This window comes from Panthera tigris, chromosome A2 (genome assembly GCF_018350195.1).
Source record: "Panthera tigris isolate Pti1 chromosome A2, P.tigris_Pti1_mat1.1, whole genome shotgun sequence".
Taxonomy (NCBI): domain Eukaryota; kingdom Metazoa; phylum Chordata; class Mammalia; order Carnivora; family Felidae; genus Panthera; species Panthera tigris.
Window position 1 is genome coordinate 38,108,275 of NC_056661.1, and position 18,699 is coordinate 38,126,973.

The 18,699-nt window shown below is 42.1% G+C and overlaps 1 protein-coding gene and 1 long non-coding RNA gene across 10 annotated transcripts in view; one reads left to right on the top strand and one right to left on the bottom strand.

Moving 5' to 3' along the window:
• Positions 1-618: 618 nt before the first annotated feature.
• FOXP1 (forkhead box P1) overlaps positions 619-18,699 on the bottom strand; it is a 455,797-nt gene continuing 437,716 nt past the window's right edge. For 5 of the 8 annotated variants that reach the window (XM_042979412.1, XM_042979416.1, XM_042979414.1 and 2 more), the window contains 7 exons: positions 17,985-18,186; positions 17,800-17,879; positions 17,099-17,200; positions 13,223-13,344; positions 11,481-11,550; positions 6,961-7,127; positions 619-1,343 (listed from right to left, as the gene is read on the bottom strand). In XM_042979412.1, the coding sequence (XP_042835346.1) occupies positions 1,199-1,343; positions 6,961-7,127; positions 11,481-11,550; positions 13,223-13,344; positions 17,099-17,200; positions 17,800-17,879; positions 17,985-18,186 (888 nt within the window). In that variant the 3' untranslated portion in view covers positions 619-1,198. Of the gene's footprint in view, positions 1,344-6,960; positions 7,128-11,480; positions 11,551-12,675; positions 12,846-13,222; positions 13,345-17,098; positions 17,201-17,799; positions 17,880-17,984; positions 18,187-18,699 lie in introns of all 8 variants that reach the window. The other 3 variants (XM_042979415.1, XM_015535066.2, XM_042979417.1) reach the window with 2 other exon arrangements.
• Positions 1,350-14,842, top strand: LOC122236718. Of its 2 annotated transcripts, XR_006214923.1 has the most exons (3): positions 1,350-3,105; positions 6,605-6,666; positions 14,396-14,842. It is a non-coding gene; the product is annotated as an uncharacterized LOC122236718 (long non-coding RNA). The 2 variants fall into 2 exon arrangements; XR_006214922.1 differs by lacking the exon at positions 1,350-3,105 and having other exon boundaries at positions 5,492-6,666.

The window sequence follows — 18,699 nt, forward strand, 5'->3', positions numbered from 1 at the left end:
CCATGGCAACTTGGTTACCCGCGGGAGAGCCTTCCACAGCCACACTGTCCGTCTAGCAGGAGAATCTGGGGGGCGGGGGGGGGGGGGGGGGGTAGTGCTGCCTATGTGTCCTTGTGCTCGCAGAATGCTGTGGCATTTACTGACAATGATGGTAGCTGCAAAAAACAAAACAAAAAAGAAACTGAAACCACCCCCTTCCCACCTCCAATACTGCTTCGTGGAATGAATCTGCATTGTTCCTAGGGTGTCTCTCTCTCTCTTTTTTTTTTTTTTTTCTGTCATTCATTCTCTTTCTGGCAGGACTTCAGGTCTGTGTGAGAGGACCTTCATGTGTAGAGAGTGCAGCATTTGGGACCTTTTTGAAAAAGACCAAAACGGAATGTTTTCTGACTTTAGAGAAAACGTGGTGATGTCTGAAGGAAAATGGAATGAGTGACAGAAAACTACAAACGAGAAATGACATTCAGCTTTGTATAATAAAAACACCTATTAACATTCATCACAAGGTACAGAAAACTTTAAGCCTCCAGGAGGCCGTGGGCCCAAATGGAGGCCTGAGGTCAGAACTTAAAATGGTATAGTAGAAGCAAAAAAAAAAAAAAAAAAAAAAAGCAATACATTAAAAAGTTTGGGATAATTACTTTTTTAACCCCCTCCCCCCAATACACACACAAAGGCCTTCCCCATCCCAACTGGAAGCAAAACAAAAACGAAAAAAAAAAAAAAGGAGTAAAGGCAGTGATAATCAACATGCAGTACTGTGCAAATAGGTCGTCCATTGGAATCCTTGAATTCTGGGCAGAGGCTTGGTCTGCAGCTTAGACGCACATGCTCAGTTGGGTGTCCTCGGTGTCCCACGTCGGCAGGACGGCAGTTCAAAGTCTGCTGCTAAAAGTGAATCAGTTTAGCAAATTTACAACACTGATGTTGACTGTTAGGAGAGGAAAATCCCAAGTACCAAACAAGTCCATCCAATGCACAGAGTACAAATTCCTTTTTTCAACAAAAAGTAGAAAAATCAAAAATACTCCCAAATGGGATTCTTGATGGCACTCAGAGTTAACACGTTTCAGAGTTGTCCGAATGGAGTGAAAATCCTCCAGACTGTACAACAAATGGAGAACAATTTCACTGCTGACTTTTGACGTGTTTTTCCCCCCCCAATCTTCGTTCTTGGGGTTGGCCTGCCCAGAGACGCTCACTCCATGTCCTCATTTACGGGTTCGTCTTCGTAATCTCGGTCGTGGTCAAAATCTGGACTGTGGTTGGCTGTTGTCACTAAGGATAGAGGCCCTTCAGCTTCCTCTGGATCGAGGGGCTCTTCTTTGACGTGCACAGGATGCCTGGAAGAAAGGAAAACAGATTCACTTCACGGAAGGCCCTTCCCGACCAGGGCAAGTTGGGGGTGGGGGCAGCAAAAGCCTCCCTAGATGGAGGACTGGGTGGTGGCTATTTAAATTCAAACGAATGAAAACTTCATGCCATTTAAAATTGCGTTTCTCAGTGCCACATTCCAAGTGCTCAAGGGCCCCATGTGGCCCGTGGCTACCATACTGGATGGCAGAGAGAAAAATTTCCATCAGGGCAGAAGGTTCCTGTGGGGCAGTGCTGTTCTAGAACAGTCCCTGGCCAGAGCAGCCAGCCTCTCCCGCAGGGGTGCGTTTCACACTTTAAAGCGCACTCAGATCACCTTGCGCTCCTGTTAAAGTGCCGCGTGTGTCTCAGCAGGGGTGGCATGGGGCCTGAGACTCTGCATGTCTGACAAGCTCCCACGCCATGCTGCTGGTCCGAGGAGGACCGTACTCTGAGTACCAGATAACAGGCCCCGCAGGGGCATCCTGGGTGGAAGAATACCAATCTTGGAAGAATTACGTGAAATAAGAATCTGCACTACAATGGTGTTTTGTGGGGACCACAGAGTGCGGGAGGCTGGGCTAATCATGGCTTGCTGTGTGTTCTGCTTTGCTAGTTAACATGCAGAACCTGTGAAAGAAGTCTCCAGAGACCGACCCCAAGCGAGGTTCTATCATTAATCAACTTCAAGCAAACACAGCAAAGAGACACCATGATACATGCTTGAAACTCCAAATTAATGCATATTTTTACAAACTGTCAATAAGGCGAGAAAAGCCCTGCCAGGAAACACAAACGGAGAGGAAAAGGCTCGCCCAACACAACAATATGATAAGAAAGCAGAGCCCCAATCAGAATAATAACGCTGTCAGCTGTAAACAAGGCAAAACAAGAGGCCCGGCTGGTAGCGGCCACCGGGACGCCGTAGCCTGTGACGAGATCTGCCAACTTTCTCATTATGGACCCGCACAGGGTTCACCTGAAGGGGACTGCGGGGGATCACGCGAAACCACGGGGATAACAATTGAGAAATGTTGTTCGTAAATCATATTTACAACCGATCCTTTGCAAATACAAATTACTTTCTGTTGCAAGCCTTTTGATATGTAAAAGAACCATTCAAGTTAAAATGGTCCCATCGCTGGGACAAGCTGCAGAAGGGAGGATTTTTTAATTGACATTATCAAGTATTAGTAATAAGAGGTGGTACTGGGGATGGCTGACTTCCTAAATAATTGATGTATGCAAACCCCAAAGGCCACTCGAACCATTTAAAAACAAACAGGAGTGCTTTGGACTGCCCTTGATGATGTGAACCTTCAGAAAACCAATTGACTCTAAAATTAGCACAGCCTAGAGAGGGTTTGGGGGTAGATGTCAGGATAAATAGCTTTTAAAAAAATGGTGCCCATGTTCTTCAAAATGATTTGCAAAACGAAATTTATCGAAGTTGTAATACAGCCCATTTGACGGGTCGTGCTCCATCTTGTTTTAGTTTCTTTAATGGTCCTACTTATTTGTGTTTGTACAGTAAGGCCCAGGAATGGCTGTGTAATTGAAGAGCCCCCGTGAAAAGTGAAGATGGGGTTCACAGATCAGTAGGAACTTCAATAAGGAAATGGCAGGGCATTGAAACCTCCCAGGATACCTCTGAAGCCAGCCCTCGGAGGAAACCCTCTATTCTTTTGGGAAGAATTAGGTGCAGTGACGATGACTCCTTTAGAAAACAATCACCCAAAATCCCAAATTAAGGTAGGTTTTTTGTTTTTGCCTATTCTCTCCCATTGGGGTAATATTTTTACACAGTGCATACATAATGGAAATAAGATTATTTTGCTAGCTTTTTCAGTTGTAATTTTTATGGCTGTATGAGATCCCTCGTGTGGACCCATCAGTCCTTAATACTGGGCGTTTCGTGACGGTCTTTTTTTTTTCCTCCTTTCTTTTGCTCTTTGAATAATAGAGTAACCACTTTTATCCATTAATCTTCCTATTTCTGCTGATTTACCTCCTCAGGATAAATTTCTAAGAATGAAATTCTGGGAGCAAAGGCCAAAAACATCTTTATGGTTCTTATGATTTATTATAGTATTAATTTCCAAAGGGGCTGTATCAATTTAGATTCAACTTCATCAGCTCCAAGCATGACTTTTATTTTTATTTAAAGAAAAAAAATTTTTTTTTGTTAATGTTTGTTTATTTTTGAGAAAAAGAGCATGAGCGTGGGAGGGGCAGAGAGAGAGGGAGACACAGAATCCGAAGCAGGCTCCAGGCTCTAGGCTCTGAGTGGTCAGCAAAGAGCCCTTTGCGGGGCTTTAACCCACAAACTGCGAAGATCATGACCTGAGCTGAAGTCGGACGTTCAACCGACTGGGCCACCCAGACGCCCCCCGCCCAAGCGTTACTTTAAAATATTTTGTTGCTTAGCAGGTGTAAGGTAAGCTCAGGTTACTTTAAATTGCGCTTCCTGGATCACTGACAACGGTGAACGTTTCTTCATATTTCAGTATCATATTTTCACTATTCAATAGCAGTGTTACTTCACAAATTACCCCCTCGTCTCCACTGATTCACGTTTGGCAAGAAATGTATCTGTGTGTTACCAAGTCCTGTATTGAAGTTCACTGTAGTATCCTGGATCATCGTTTTCTCACTTTTCCTTCTTTTATGCTTAATTATTCATCTATTCAGGTTTATAAACCTGAATTTGAGTTTGGGAGGGGGTGGGAAGACTGAGAAATAGAATATTCTTGAGGAAGTTCTTGCTTTGTAATTTTTGACTCTGACGACTGTTTTGCTAGGCACAGACAAAGACAAACCAGATACAGTGTAAGTCTCCCCAAACACAGGTCACATTAGAGAATATTTTGTTTTCCCCTGAAAGTTGCAGCTGAAGTCAAGTATGATTATTTACCAATCCCAAGACACAGGTTAAGACCCTATGGTGCATGCTGGCTTGCCCCAGTGCCTAATGCAGAGCCCGTCCCCGACAAATGCGAGCTCACTGACGAGATCTGTGTGGCAGCCTTGACAACACAACTGAGTTAGATATTAAGGCTCCTTAAAGCTCCAGAGAAATGCAATCCAGCCTCACAACATTTCTTCAGACCAGCAGATCCCCCCTGAGTGTGGCAAATGCAGTCACACAGGCATATGGTGCTTCAGAGAATCCAAGAGAATGGATTTCCAAGCAAGATACATTTCAGGTGAGATGCAAACTAAGACACTATTCTTCACATACACGTGCGTGTCTCCTGGAAATCGGAACTGCACGGATGCGCCATCTTGCACGTCACCCCGCTGCCCCACCTTTCTCTCCGTCTCCTACTTGCCAAACAGTTCCCGATGGAAACTGTGCAAAACCACACACTTCCCTTCTTACATCTGAGTAATTCCTTTGTTTAGCCACTCTGGGAACATGAGAGTTTTTAACTAAAGCTGACTGGTGTTTAGAGGCATTGTGTTCTGAGGGTGTGTGCACAGCATGGAGTATTTTGCTTTGTAGCTCCGTTAGTTCCTATCAGGATAAAAGTATAATGCCCCAAAGCCATAATTACGGGAGTACTTTCTAGTGTTTCAAAGGAGAAACAAAATGGGGTAGTAGTGGAGTGTCACGGGAAGGGTAAGAACGGGGAGCTCGGTTTCAACACTAGATCGAAGCTTGGGCTGCTGGTCCTAACAAGGTTCTTTAAGCCACGCTATAAAGTTTACAGCTTGATTTATTCCAACAGACTAGAACAGTTAAGAAACCATTTGCATCATAGCCGGGTAATGCATACTGCACAAGAAGGAAAACTGTGTCATTACAGAATTCACTTAATGGAAACAGAGGGTCAAAAAGAGTAACATTCTGTGACACTGGGAGCGGGCACAAGGGCGATGCTGTTAACACACAATTATATTTAGCAAGCAGCGCAAACCGGGGAGATGTGAGCAACAGTGTGCGTCATGACATCTGTACACAGGGTTTCCTTAAACACAGCAGAAAACAACGGAAACCTTCATTTTGTTAAAAAATTAAGCCGCTTGTGATAGATGGTTTCTGGTAATGCTGGGGTTCGTTCAAAGTTATGAACTTTGGAGGGGCTTTATCTCGTACAGTAAAATTAGCATCATTCTCCACTGTTGCCCGAGGCTCTGATCCAAATATCTTTCTCTCTTCAGTAATCCTTTGCACTAGGTAACAGGAATGTATATCCACCAGCCCTTTGGAGTGCAGATAGATGGCGAGGAATAGTCTCTCTTCCAACCAGCAACTTCAGATACATTTGCTTTAATGAGTCTTGCTTGAAGCGGCTTATATACCAATTTATGTTTGCTCTGAACTTCCTTAATATCTGAGTAAACACTCCTGTCATGACAATGATTTAAAAACGAACACGAGTGTGATAACAATAAAGTCGGGAACACCAGATTGCTTTAGAAGAGGTGATGTGTGGCAGAATCAGTGTGAAAGACAAACGCATTCTTGAAGTGTTGTGTACTAAATGTGAAGAGATGGTTCCTGTAAATTAAAAACGATTATTTCCATCTTTAAAGATCCTTTTCAAAGCTCTTTGGGCATGAAATTCAAATGCTAAATAATCAAATTTCAGACTCCCCTCAAACCTACCCATTTCCCTGGCAGACAGCCTTTTTTCTTTTTTCCTGCTGTCATTAGATGCCAATTCATTCTGTTGCTAATCGCTCCAGGTCATACTATCACTCAAATTACCTTAAAATAAGATGTCGGTCAAGGAGTTCACAAACAGGGTGTAGACAAGGGGCCGATTCCAGGAGCTGGCAGTCCTGGAAAGGCTGGATTGGTTTGTCCCTTTAAAGGGGGCAACGGTTTAGCAGATGTTTGGTAAGAGATAGAGATTGCCACTCCCTGGCATCCCCCGCAAATCCAATCACTTGGAAAAACGTGGTGTCTCTTCTCTTTGCAGCCTTCCCGAGCGGAGAGGGAGCTCTTCCTCCTCGGGAGGCATCGGAGCCTCTCGGGAGGTCTGCCCAGTGCCTGTGCTGTTCACATTCAGCATGGACAACCATCGCCCATCACTTCATTCAGTTATACGGTGCTCATTATGCTGCCGTCTGCTGCTATAATGCTCCTATTAATTTTCCTTTTGATATTTTAAAGCAATCTATAAATCAGGCCGCCTTTCATTTGTGCCATCGTTAATGCTTGGTCATCACTGAGCTTGAGCGTGGTGTTTGCGGTTCGGACTATCACAACCAAGTAAACAAGCACTCTTTCTCCCCCTGCCAGGTTCGGCACACCGGCAAGTTGAACAAACTCACAGAGACGCATACCGATTTTAGGAGGAAAAGGTAATGTGGCTTAAATAATGGCCTGAGATGCCAAGCAGAGGGAAAAAAAAGCAAATGAGTCACCCATTTTATTGCCGTGTGCACTTGTAGGGCTGCATGAAGCTGATTGCTTTTATGGGAACGTTAGTATAAATGGTCCTTTTATGTGCTAACCGAGCTAAACATTTCCAGAAGCACCAACTTCTACCTAGGTTCTAGGAAAGCAGAAATTACAGAAAGGGTCTAAAAAGCAGCTCGAGAAGAGTTCGTGTGCACATCGCATGCAGAGACCTTCTGGGCGTGGACAGTACTCACACAGCTTGCATAGGGGATCTGCCCGGACTGCTGTCACTCTCGTTGCTGTTGGTATGCTCCATTGCCCCGTTCAGCTCTTCCCGTATGGCGCTGGCTAAGTTGCCCAGAGTGGGATTTCCCATGGAAGCGGTAGTGTATAGAGGTATACTATTCTCAGCCATCGAAGCCTGTTAGCAACCGAGAGAAAATGTATGAGGACGCAGAATATGCACAGACAGGGAAGCTGTTAATTAGGGGCATATTCAAGGATCTTCCGGGTACGTTCACCGTGTGGCCGGCAAACGCAAGTTTTGAACAGGTGTGAAAGGATTCTGCTTTAACATTAAGACTTGTGACACATGTCCCAAGCTTGGCTTCCAAGAGCTAGCTGGGACCAAACCGCTCAAGGGGAGGGAAGGCTCAATTTAGCCCTGCTGGGTAGAGTCACACGGTTTAGACAAGGCTATCTAAAATGAGCTTTCTGTCTGATGCCTTCCTTCAAGAGGGACTGAATATTTCCAGATCACAGGGAAATATAATGGAATTTTCATTTCTTTATCCACTTTGATGACTCCAGTATTGGATATTAAAGATTTGATCCAATTATTCTGGCCGCACAGCTCAAACTTATGAGAACTTCCATAAACATTTACCTCTTAGATCCTAGAGAAAAGGAAGAGATTATAGAATTGGAATCAATTTTTATCCCCCCCCCGCCCGCATCATTTCTGTTTTAATAATTTTTGAATCTGTTTAGTGTAGTTTGCGTGGTGTTACCTTCGACCAGTTATCTCAATGTTTCAGACTCAGACCGGTCACCTGGAATTTTAGGACTAAAGAAAAAAAGATACCTGTCACTCCAAATGAGTGTCAGCAAAAAAAAAAAAAAAAAAAAAAAAAGTGTGGAATTGGAGAAAATAAGAAATCCCGAAGTCTGGTGGGGGGATGCTGTTCACTTGCTATCCTGCTGCATTTGAGAAAAATGACCACCCAGTCTAAAATGCAGCCAACAGTTACAGACGACCCTGGACTGAAGTATCCATATTGTTTCCTTGGGTAGTGATTATGACCCAGTAACTTTTCATTTTATTAAAGAGGGCAGACTTTCAAAAGCTGGCAGTGTAATTAGACCAAGATTGATCAAAACTGTCCTCTTACAGACTACAGTATGCCTGGTTTTCCATCCTAATGAGGAAAAAGTACAATCACAAGACAATCTGGCACAGTGACTTCAATTGGCCAGTGATACAAGAGTCCAAAGTATTCTAGAAATCCTGGCTCTAGAGAGAGAGAGCGAGCCAAAAATGAAGACAGAACGGGTGCAGAGCTGGGCTGCAGGGAATGTGCCTATTATGACAATTGCAGCCTCCCTAACTGTACAAACTGCAAAGCCAGGAATGCCTTCTTAGATACAAGCACCCGTGATGGGTCTTCACTTAATAGGGCGCTATTTCAAAGCCAAGCCCTCTTGCTGCAAGCCCACAGATTTCCCTTCTCTCCACTTCTGTATTTACGTAACTGCCTTCTTTTAAAAAGTGGGGGGGGGGGGGAAATCCTGTTTTTATTTCCAAATGTGGTGAACTTATTTTGATGAACAGTGAATCTGAACATTCTCCGCTCTCCTACAGTTTGTTAAATAATTTGCATCAAGTACTTTTTTCAACAGATCTCTGGTAATGGCAATAAAGCATTTTTTTTTTCTTGGCAGAGCAAAAATCAACAACAGTTGCCAGGTTGTTGTTTTTTTCTTTCAAACTGCAGCTGGACAAGCATCTTAACTGCCTTTATTTGAGACAACTCAGTGGTCATGCCTCTCTTAATCATGGAAGTTCTGCAGGAACCATCAGCTCTAACAAGAGCATTTCACTATTACACAGTCAGAACCTGGTGCAACAGCTTCTCAAGTCAAAAACTGAGATGTAAAGGCAAAACTGCAATGTTTGTAAGAATGTGCTCTGTGGGAGAAGCTGGTCACCCTATGGACAGAGCAACCTTAAGATGATCTGTTCTCCTTGGCTCTCAAAGTGTTCTAGGTGAAGGTCATTAAAATATGGGCTGAGGCCCAACAGCCACAGCAGTGAAAGGCATCCAAAAGGCAGGCACTTGTATCGATCCCTTGGTTGTGAGACAGTGAAGAAAACCAGCATTAATAACCTTTACGATAATGATCAAGTGGGCAGCAAAGAGAAGCTGGTGCCTGATATGCAGAGCTTCTTGTACGTTCTTTGTTGAGTGAGTGATCAAACCACCCCCACCCCCCCCAGTTAGAAACATTTTCTACCAACTGCTTATGTGTTACAAAGTGGTTGTTTTTTGTAGCTGATGCCTCAGTGGAAGCAGGTGGGTTACAATTTTTATAATGGACTTAATCATATAATGGTCCTGTGTACTGTATGTGGTTTCATATCAAACACCTCTGCCAAAAAAAAAAAACAAAAACAAAACCAAAAACACACACACACACAAAACAAACAGAACTCAGGTGCTCAAGTAATGGGGCAGAAGTCTGTAGGTACCACTGCTCCTGGAACATGAACCATGCTAAGATCCTCGGGGGAAAGGCAGTCTATAAATAAGAAGCTTTACGGTTACCCTTAGTTACTTCACTTTTTCAGAGCATAATGCAATCTGTCTCACGTCCAATGTTTTATTTCTGTAGTGGATTCTGCTGTCCTATTTTATATATTGTATATCATGCATTATGTTGCTCTAGTAATCTTTTTAAGATGTTGTTCCACTATTATTTTTACTTGTCTTGAAAAATGTAAATGGGCAATCATGGGCAGGAAAGGCTGCTGGTAGAATCCTGATTCAATGTGCCCAGCAGAAAGTGACATGAGACTGTCTACTGACCATGGATCCAAACTCCTAGAGCAGAGGAAAAAAAGATCCATTCGTCAAATCGTGAATTTTTATCAATGTATTCACCTCACCTCATTATGCAAAGTGTTCTTGGAAAAGTGCAGGACAGTTTGGGGCTACCACTGGAAGTAGAGAAAGGGTACAGAGGATGCCAAAAACCAATGTTTTGGAGATGAAACGTGAACAGGTCTGTCATGATAAGGCATACTAATTCAAATTACTCACATAGTTAAGAGAATCCAGAGGATCACTGCGTTTTTTTTTTTCTTTCCTTTCTACCTCATGAATGTAAAATGTGCTTGTAATCTTAATACTCTCCCAGATAGAGCAGCCTTTAAATTCACACTTCACAAGACTCCAGGGAAAATAAGTTCCTAATGAATGGTATTTACAGTGGCGGCATCTAAGCGTGCGCTCATTTGCTTTTCTAAAGTTACTGTGTAAACTACAAGTAATTAACAGAAACTCAGAAAGTAGTTCCTCCTAGTAAAGTTGGTTCGGGCTAAAAATAAATAAATATAATTACTGAAAAGCTAAGTTCAGTGAATTTGCCTCTGAAAGGAAACCACGTTAATGGTGTATCATCTAATGTCGGGAGCTGTGAGCAGGTTAGGGGCTCAGTAAACATCTATGCAGTGAGTAGTGACAACGGGGTGTCCGTCCTGGTCTCCTCTGCGCTGCACTCTGTTCGTGTAACATCAAGTATCTCAACAATTTTTCATTCTCTCCCCTTCTCCCTCAAGGAGCCTTTGTCACACTCTTGTTCTCAGCAAATGGTTGCATCTGTGTATTACCGCCTTCTGAAGGGGCATGACACATCGGGGTGATAAAGCCCCACTGGATTATATATGTCCAATCTATCTAGAGAAAATGTCTTGAAAGTTAGCAAGGTTCCCTTGGCGCGTCTTCTAGAACAGTCGAGGGAGGGTCAAACTCAACCTGGACCGCTGAGAAACGCCACAGATAGAAGGCTGGGCAGCCTTGGTTACTCGTTTCTGGGGGGGGGGGTAAACTCATTCCTGCCCAACGCCAGTGTCTTCATCCCCCGGTTATGCTGGTTATGTAATGAGTGCTTGGTTTGTCAGTAGGAAACAAACATTCCGTGTGCTTATTATGTAATGTTGAGCAATCTGCTGGAAACGTAAAGAGTTTTCCCCAACACCTCTCTAGTTCAAACAGAAACCGTGTACTTGTACCAAGTGAACCAAACCTGGATCTCTTCCCCTGCCCCCGCGATGGACTAAAGATGCAGAAATAGACTTGAGAAGAAGAAATAAAAAGCTCTGCTTTCTCTTTAAACCCGTGAACAATAGAAGGTCATGTGATCCAGTGGCCTATCATCCAGCACATTAATAGCTGTGCTAGAGTAATTACACTTGTGGTATTTTTGCCTCAAGTGAAATTCTGAAATAAGAGGATGGAAATTATGATACTGCTGATAAATATTAATAAGTGAACTTTTAATTTTTTTGCCACAATATTCAAAATGCTAAGCATCCTGCTAATGCTGAAACAGCCCAATGTGTTTGCCTCCAGGGAGTACGATGCTTTGTGCACTTAAGAAAAAAGTTTAACGGAATTAAAATTTAATATCTAATTAGAGCGAGGCTAATATATTTTGAAATGAGTGGGGGAGACACGGGCCTCTGCCGCATATTCGGGACAACCATTAATCTTACCTGTAAAGCTGCATTGAGAGGTGTGCAGTAGGCGTGGCTGCTTTGCATGTTTTTAATAAGGGAAGGGTTACTGCATAAGAAAAAGATAAAAACTCAAAGTTAAATGCAATCCTCCCCTGAGTTCCTAGCTAAGTTTGATCTTACACTAGCTGGTATCCTTCTAAATCAGAAATTTCCCCCATTAACAAAACCCAAGAGAAGGTAGGTCTTGTCCCCAGCCCCCTGGCTTTAGTATGGGGCCGGTGTACGTGAACACCTCTGGATAGGACTTTGCGCTTCCGGGAACCTGGGTGCACGATTCTGGCTTAAGTTAGACCAGCCCCTCCACTGGTGAATTTTTTTTCACCAAATATGGACCGCTCTCTACCAAGTTTTAGTAGCTGCCATGAGTGCCAAAGAAAGGCAGAAGCTCTGGGGCATCGGGCTAGGGGAGGCCAGTGAGCTGGGAGTTGGGGAGAAGAATCTTGACTCTTAATCCTCTCCATGACTTGAACTCCAGATCAACCACAGGAGGAAGGGCATGATCTCCCTCCCAGGCACATTTAGTGCTAAACGAAGATGGACAGAAGGACAGGGAAGGATTGTTCCTAAGTAAGGACGGAGGCTGGGACGAACTCTTTCTTGATAGGTCATGCCGTGTCGTCCTTTCATCAAAGGAAGACAAGAGGCCATTGGAAAAAAATCTCTAGCTGAGTATCAGGACACCCTGAAGGGAAAGTGTGGCTTCCAGTAGGAAGTCACCCAGATTTATGACTGGCCTTTAAAGGAAGTGTATTTGCTGTTATTGATTTCTAATGATTCATTTCACTTCAGTTACATTATTACACTGAATGAGCAAGTAACAAGAAATTTACCCAGTTAAAGACATATTTGAACTCTAAATAAAAGCTGCCTTTTTTTACTTGGAGGAATGACTTTCACGCCACAGTATTTGGGTTTAAAGGGTCCCTGTAAGCTGCTGAATCAAAATACAACCAATATTTGTTTGCATTAAAGACGTCAAAAAAGCATTATTCAAGGCACTGGTGTTCCAAAGAGAAACGAGAAATACATGTACAAATCACACAATTTAGTTCCATTGCAGAAAGCCGTGGCACCGCTACTTGGTGAAATGCAAAACTACATGGGATGAGTCAACCATGCAAAGCCAAAGCAACAGCAGAAAAAAAAAACAAAAGCAAGTAAAGGCTCTTACTGTGCGACAAGCTCGTCAAAGTTTTCATCGGGGCAGTATTTGCGAGGACGGCCTCGTTGAATATGGCGGCCACGTTTAAACTCTTCATCATCAACTGTCCAAAAGGACCCAAACTCATCCTCTACTCTGATAAAGCACTTATGCAGTGAGAGGTTGGTGCGAATGGCACCCTGGGATAGGAGCAGCAGCAAAGGAGATGAAGTGGCAACAAAAGGAGACGGGGTTGGGGGGGCAGAACAGACATCCAATACAGGGAACAGGAAAAAGAAAATAAAATGCAATAAGCATAAGCCAATGGTTTGTGAGGGTTAATATGCATTGCCACCTAAAAGCTACTAGCGTGTGATGTAACAAAGACCGGCAAGCAGGGCGGGGGGACTGGTGGGTATACAAAACAGGAGGGATGAAATGCTTTTTTGCTTCCCTTAATTGAGACAACGTGGAACCAGTTCTTTGGTCTAACACCATCTAGCAGCCAAAAGCCTCTACTTTGCACTTGTTAGCACAATCCGAGCTAGGCTAAGAAGTTCAAACATGGTGGACGTACCCACTGATCTTTTGTGGCCTTCGTTTTTGGAATTCTACTTCATCCACTGTCCATACTGCCCCTTTAACGTTTTCTACTCGCACAAAACACTTGTGAAGACTAAGATTATGACGCACTGCATTCTGCAGCAAGTATAAAAGAGAGAACATTTACATTTTCTATAAGAAAAGACTCCAAAAACAGCAGTACATTCAGCCTCACAGTCCGCATTTGTAAAACCGTCCCCAAGACCTGTAGCTACCACCCCCATGGACGACCTTCTTGTGGTGAAGGATGCCTTTTCCAAAAGGAGAAATAAAAAAAAAAAAAAAAGAAAAAAAACACCAAAATTACCACTTAATTATACTTTGGCATTTAAATTTAGTCTCTGGTAGTAGTGAACCAGAAGAAATAGTTAATATGCATATCAGCCCAAAATAGGTTTCACAGTAAAAATCTGAAAATATTGTTAATGTCACTTCAAAATAAAGAAACATGTAAAAGCATAAAACTGTCCCCTTTAAGCCCACTTCTCTCCCGTAAAAAAGGGTATTGGAAAAAAAAATCGTGCAAGGTGATAATATTGTTGAATACGTTTCGTCCTGGTTCTTTTTTGTTCTTCAATATTTTGGCTTTAGTACCTTCTGTGGGTTTTGTCAGATTTATCTCAATTGGATTTTGCCATTGAGAGCATTGGCTCATGGGGGTGACAGGATAAGGGAATGACATGAGCCCCAATGCATCAGTATCCATCATCAAACTATGTCTTACCTTCCCTAATATATACAAACTTGGCCCTTGCTAGGGGCAATTATCTTAATTAACAGAAAACGCCAGAGGAAGACTTGAGTCAAACTCTCAATGGCAAAAAGAGAATACTGCTGAAGCTGACGGTTCCTAAAGATACATATTTCTATATTCCCCCCACCGTGTTTCTTTCTTAAGGTTGAAAGTCACTTCTAAGAGCATTCTTAACTGAGACAGACCCTTGACATCTGAATTCCACCAGAAAGGAGGATCTCAACTCCACAGCTCATCTTTCCTTTGAAATGCACAACCCGTAATGGGGCCAGCAGGAAGCACAGCTTCATGTCTGTAACCTTCTTGGTTGAACTTAGTGACTTAGACTCAAAGTGAGACAAGAGGACATTGCAGAAAGACCCATGTCATTTACTCAAAACTTTCTTTCTACAGGGAAGAAGCGGGGTGACCACTGTGGCGTGAAGAGGGGACGCAGAAATCCCATCTCCCCTGCCTCGTAGTACCGCCACTCCCTTCCAATGATGCTGCCGTTGCTCAAACGTCCTGCATGCCGCCTCTGGTGCTACCCACAGTACTTCCTCTCCAAACATACGGAGAAGTGTTTCAAGGCGTAGGTAATCACCACTGGTGACTCTGTGAGGGGTCCAACTAGATAGTGAGGATTTTTCTTTTTCGTTACGGCAGATTCAAAGATAAGGAGACAAGTTTTCTTTCACAGCTAAGTCATCAACTACTCACAAGGGGAATCCACGGGATAAAGTCTCAGAGTTTTTGAGCAATGCCAGCATAATGGGGGGAGGTTCAAAACATCCAGCTGATTATGGAAGGACACTTCCGGTTCTAATCGGTGGGATAGGTTTGCGTAACAACAAAAGAAAAATTGCTGAAATTTTATCTCATGTTATATGGGAAAAAATCTGTCCTCTCAAGTATACTTGTAATTGTAGTCTCCTCTTTCAAGAAACTTTTTCTTTTTTATACTGTATTAAGGCACAGGAGAGGGATACTAAGGATCTCCTCTTACCTCCTAAAACAATAATACTAAGGAGATTTAAAATAAACCCAAGTTTTCTTTTTAAAAATCCCAGACAGATCATGTATACACACTGAAGACATAATTGGGGGAAAAAAAATCAACATTTCCCCTCAACCTTATCATTGTCTAATATTTTAAAATAAGCATCGAAATGTTTAGCCCTGCAAAAGATCTAAAGAAACCACATCTGCCACAAGGATTGCTATTGATCTGTCTCAAGCATATAGCCATGTATGATATAAACTCAAACTTAAGGTTTGTTTTCCAAGACTGTACAGCTCTGCAAAAATATCCAGAAATCCAGTTTCCCAAAAAGATGAGTAAGCCCCTTTCAGTCACAATTTAAACTGGGCATTTCATCTTTTAAGATTACAATACAAATAAGATGAATCATGTGGTACTTTATCTAGGATTGTTCATACTGATGGCACTTTTTCCTGCAGTTTGCAAAAATGAAAAAGTTAAAGCTGTAGATCTGAGCCTAAATTTCATATTCACAACTAGTAATTATTTTTAAATTTGATCATTTGCTATTTAAAAAAGGCAATTTGAAGAAAATGTCTGCTTCATGCTTATGCTTCCTGTATTTTGAAAGCATTCATAGCTAAAGATACTCGGGATTTTATCCCCTAAAGGAGGCTGAGGAAGAAAGGGTAAGATCTTGAACAGAGGTCTCCTTCAGCACCCAAGTGTTTTAATGGAATGAAAAAGGACACTTCAAGCCATAATAGATATGCAGGGCTGGGTAAGGTTGATAAATTAATTCTATGGTTATATTCATTTTCTTTTAAAATGCTAATTTACCAAGAACATAACAGAGGAAATGTGTTTTCTGTTTTTGTTTTTGTCCTATCTAAAATTTAAAAAGTAGCAAAGCGAATTTCCTTTGCACCCTAACACGAATCCCTATCATATTTATGAGGACGTACAGTATCCTAAGATATGTGCATTTTAAATGTTCCAAACTGTGGTGGAATTGGGGGATTCTGAGAATTCTAGGTAGTAAAAGAGCAAAAAAATTGTGACATGGGACTGACCCTCTTCTATAGCAGGAACATTTAAATCAAGAAATTGAGAGGTAAAATTCAAAAATTTGTGAGGGCTTCATTGAATACAGCAGAAAATGACCCAACTAGAAATGAGGTATGTCATGTGACCCTCCAGCCTGGTTAGGGCATTCCCCGTGGAGCTGAGGAATTTGATTTGTTTTATAGCAAACAGATGTTTGGTGTTAGAGTGAAGGTACACAATTTTTCAGAGTATCTATGAATCTCTGATTAATAGTTTGATGCAAAAAAGAAAAAAAAAGGAACTAAATCCAAAACCTTAATAATGTATTTTGCTTTCCTGTATTGACTCCTATATATAGTGCTACTACTTAGATTGTGTAGCTTTCTCTACTAATTACAGTAAGGAGCTTTTTAAAAATTTTTGTTTGTTTGTTTGTTTTTCTGAATCAAACCTGTTAAGGTTATGTGAAGTCTGTCTTAGTTCCCCAGGTTAAAAAAAAAAAAAAAGAAGCTGTGTATCTCAGCAAATTCTGGTGGAGGCTTAAGACTGAAAAGCATGAGGTTTGTTTAAATAACAGGACACCCTCAACATTGGGCCAACAGTGTCCTCTATTCTTTTTCCCTTACACAGTAACAATCAGATAGAAATGGTTTTACTGGCTGGTCCATCCAAAATCTGATGCCAATGTAATAGGAGTCTTCTGTCCCAGCATTTAAATCCCAATAAACTATCCGCTCACTAAAATACTCCCATAACTCTGACTCTGTGTGCATGAAAACAATACTCATGTATCTTACAACAAAGTCGTTTATAAATGGAAAGTTCCAGGGCGCCTGATTGGCTTACTCGGTTAAGCGTGGGACTCTTGATCAGGGCTCAGGTCATGATCTCATGGTTTGTGGGATCGAGCCCGGCGTTGGGCTTGTGCTGAAAGCACACAGCCTGCTTGGGATTCTCTCTCTGTCCCTCCCCGACTCGGGCTCGCGCTCTCAAAATAAATAAGCTTAAAAAAATGTTAATTAAAAAAAAAAAAAAAGAAAAGAAAAAAGGTAAGATCCAAGCCTAAACAGGCCTGTGAGAAAGCTTACCTTCCACGTGGCAGCATTGCGTCGAAAATAAGCAAACATTCGTGTGAACCAGTTATAGATTTCATTTAGTGTTAGCTGCTTTTCTGGAGATTCGAGAATGGCCTGTGAAGCAAAAGTGACAAAAGAAGATAATTTATGACCAAATCAGCAGAATCGTCATTATACAGTTTCTTGAAAATATAAAATGACCATGATTCAGAGCTAAAGCCCAAGAAAGGTTTCACAAAATGATCTAAGATTAATGGTTGTATTTAACAGTTCAATAGCAAAATTCAAAATGGAATTATCTAATTGTTTTGAGTTTTTATTTCTGTTTCCGTACAGAAATATTAATTTATTAGTCATTCATAAAGCAGAATCAAAGAGAAATGCAAAACATTTCACTAGCTGATTAAAGCTCAGTAATTATTTAGAGCTCAGATTAATTCTAGGGATCAGAGATTACTGTAGCTTGTGATAATTGACTTGCCATCTTTAAACAGGCTCATTTTCACTGTTGTGTGAAATGAATTTCCTAATAATCACATCGTATTGTAATACTTAATCAAAAGCAATTATGTTATATATTGCAGTTTTAAAAAACCTTATAGAAAAGGTTTTAGCATGCCTGCATACTAAACGGTTTTAAATCTACTTCATCAATATATCCATGCACATGTATACCTTTTGCTAGAATTTCACATACTGTGTTATTTACTTACCTGCCTAATTAAAGATGCGTATGTAAATGGTGGTCTAACTTCTGCGTTCTTATAAAACTCTTGGTTCTGCGCGATATCTGCTAAATAAGAATCATTGTCCTATTAATTACCACTTTTTAAAGAGAGGCTGGTCTACAAGAACTGCATGTTACAATTCTACAGGAGGCACAGATGGGAGTATCTACCTGAAGAAATGGGCACGTTGTATTTGTCTGAGTACCGCCTGCGGATGGGTCCCACCGTATGCATGCTGGTGGTGGTGATGACGGAGGGGCCTTGGGTGACAGGAGTGATGGGGGCGGTTGGGGTCGTTGGAGTATGAGGTAAGCTCTGTGGAGAAGCCTCTGATGCAGACTTGGAGAGTGTGACGCTTGATACCAGATTCAGCTGTGAGGACAAGAATAATCCTTAGAAGACCTTCGCAAAAAACGGTGAGCAAGAAGGCATCTGAAATCCAGCAGGAGTAACACAGGAAATGCCTGGCTACTTTTCCTTCTCTAAACAGATACTTATAATCAACAGGAATAGGAGGCGAGTTCACTGAGTAGTTGAAAATACCTCTGGCCATGTCCAAAGGATATGGACCCGTGGAAACACAGGTGTTTTCCAAAGACAGTTACAGATGAGTGTTTGCAGAAAGGGGTTATCTAGCCCAGTGAGTCTGACAAGTTCGGGGTCAAAACATTTCTTCAGTCATCAAGAACTGTCTTTGTAGTACTTGTGCTTTTGAACCCTCCTGAGTAGCATGCTGTGCTTGGCAGACCGCACACAGGGAGATGGAGTTCTGGTAGCACCCGCTGAACCCCAACGTTGCAGAAGCCACCTCTTGGGATACACTGGGCTAGACCTGAGCTCTCCAAATAGCACTTTTTGCAAAGGGCTGCAGCCAGTGTGGAACTG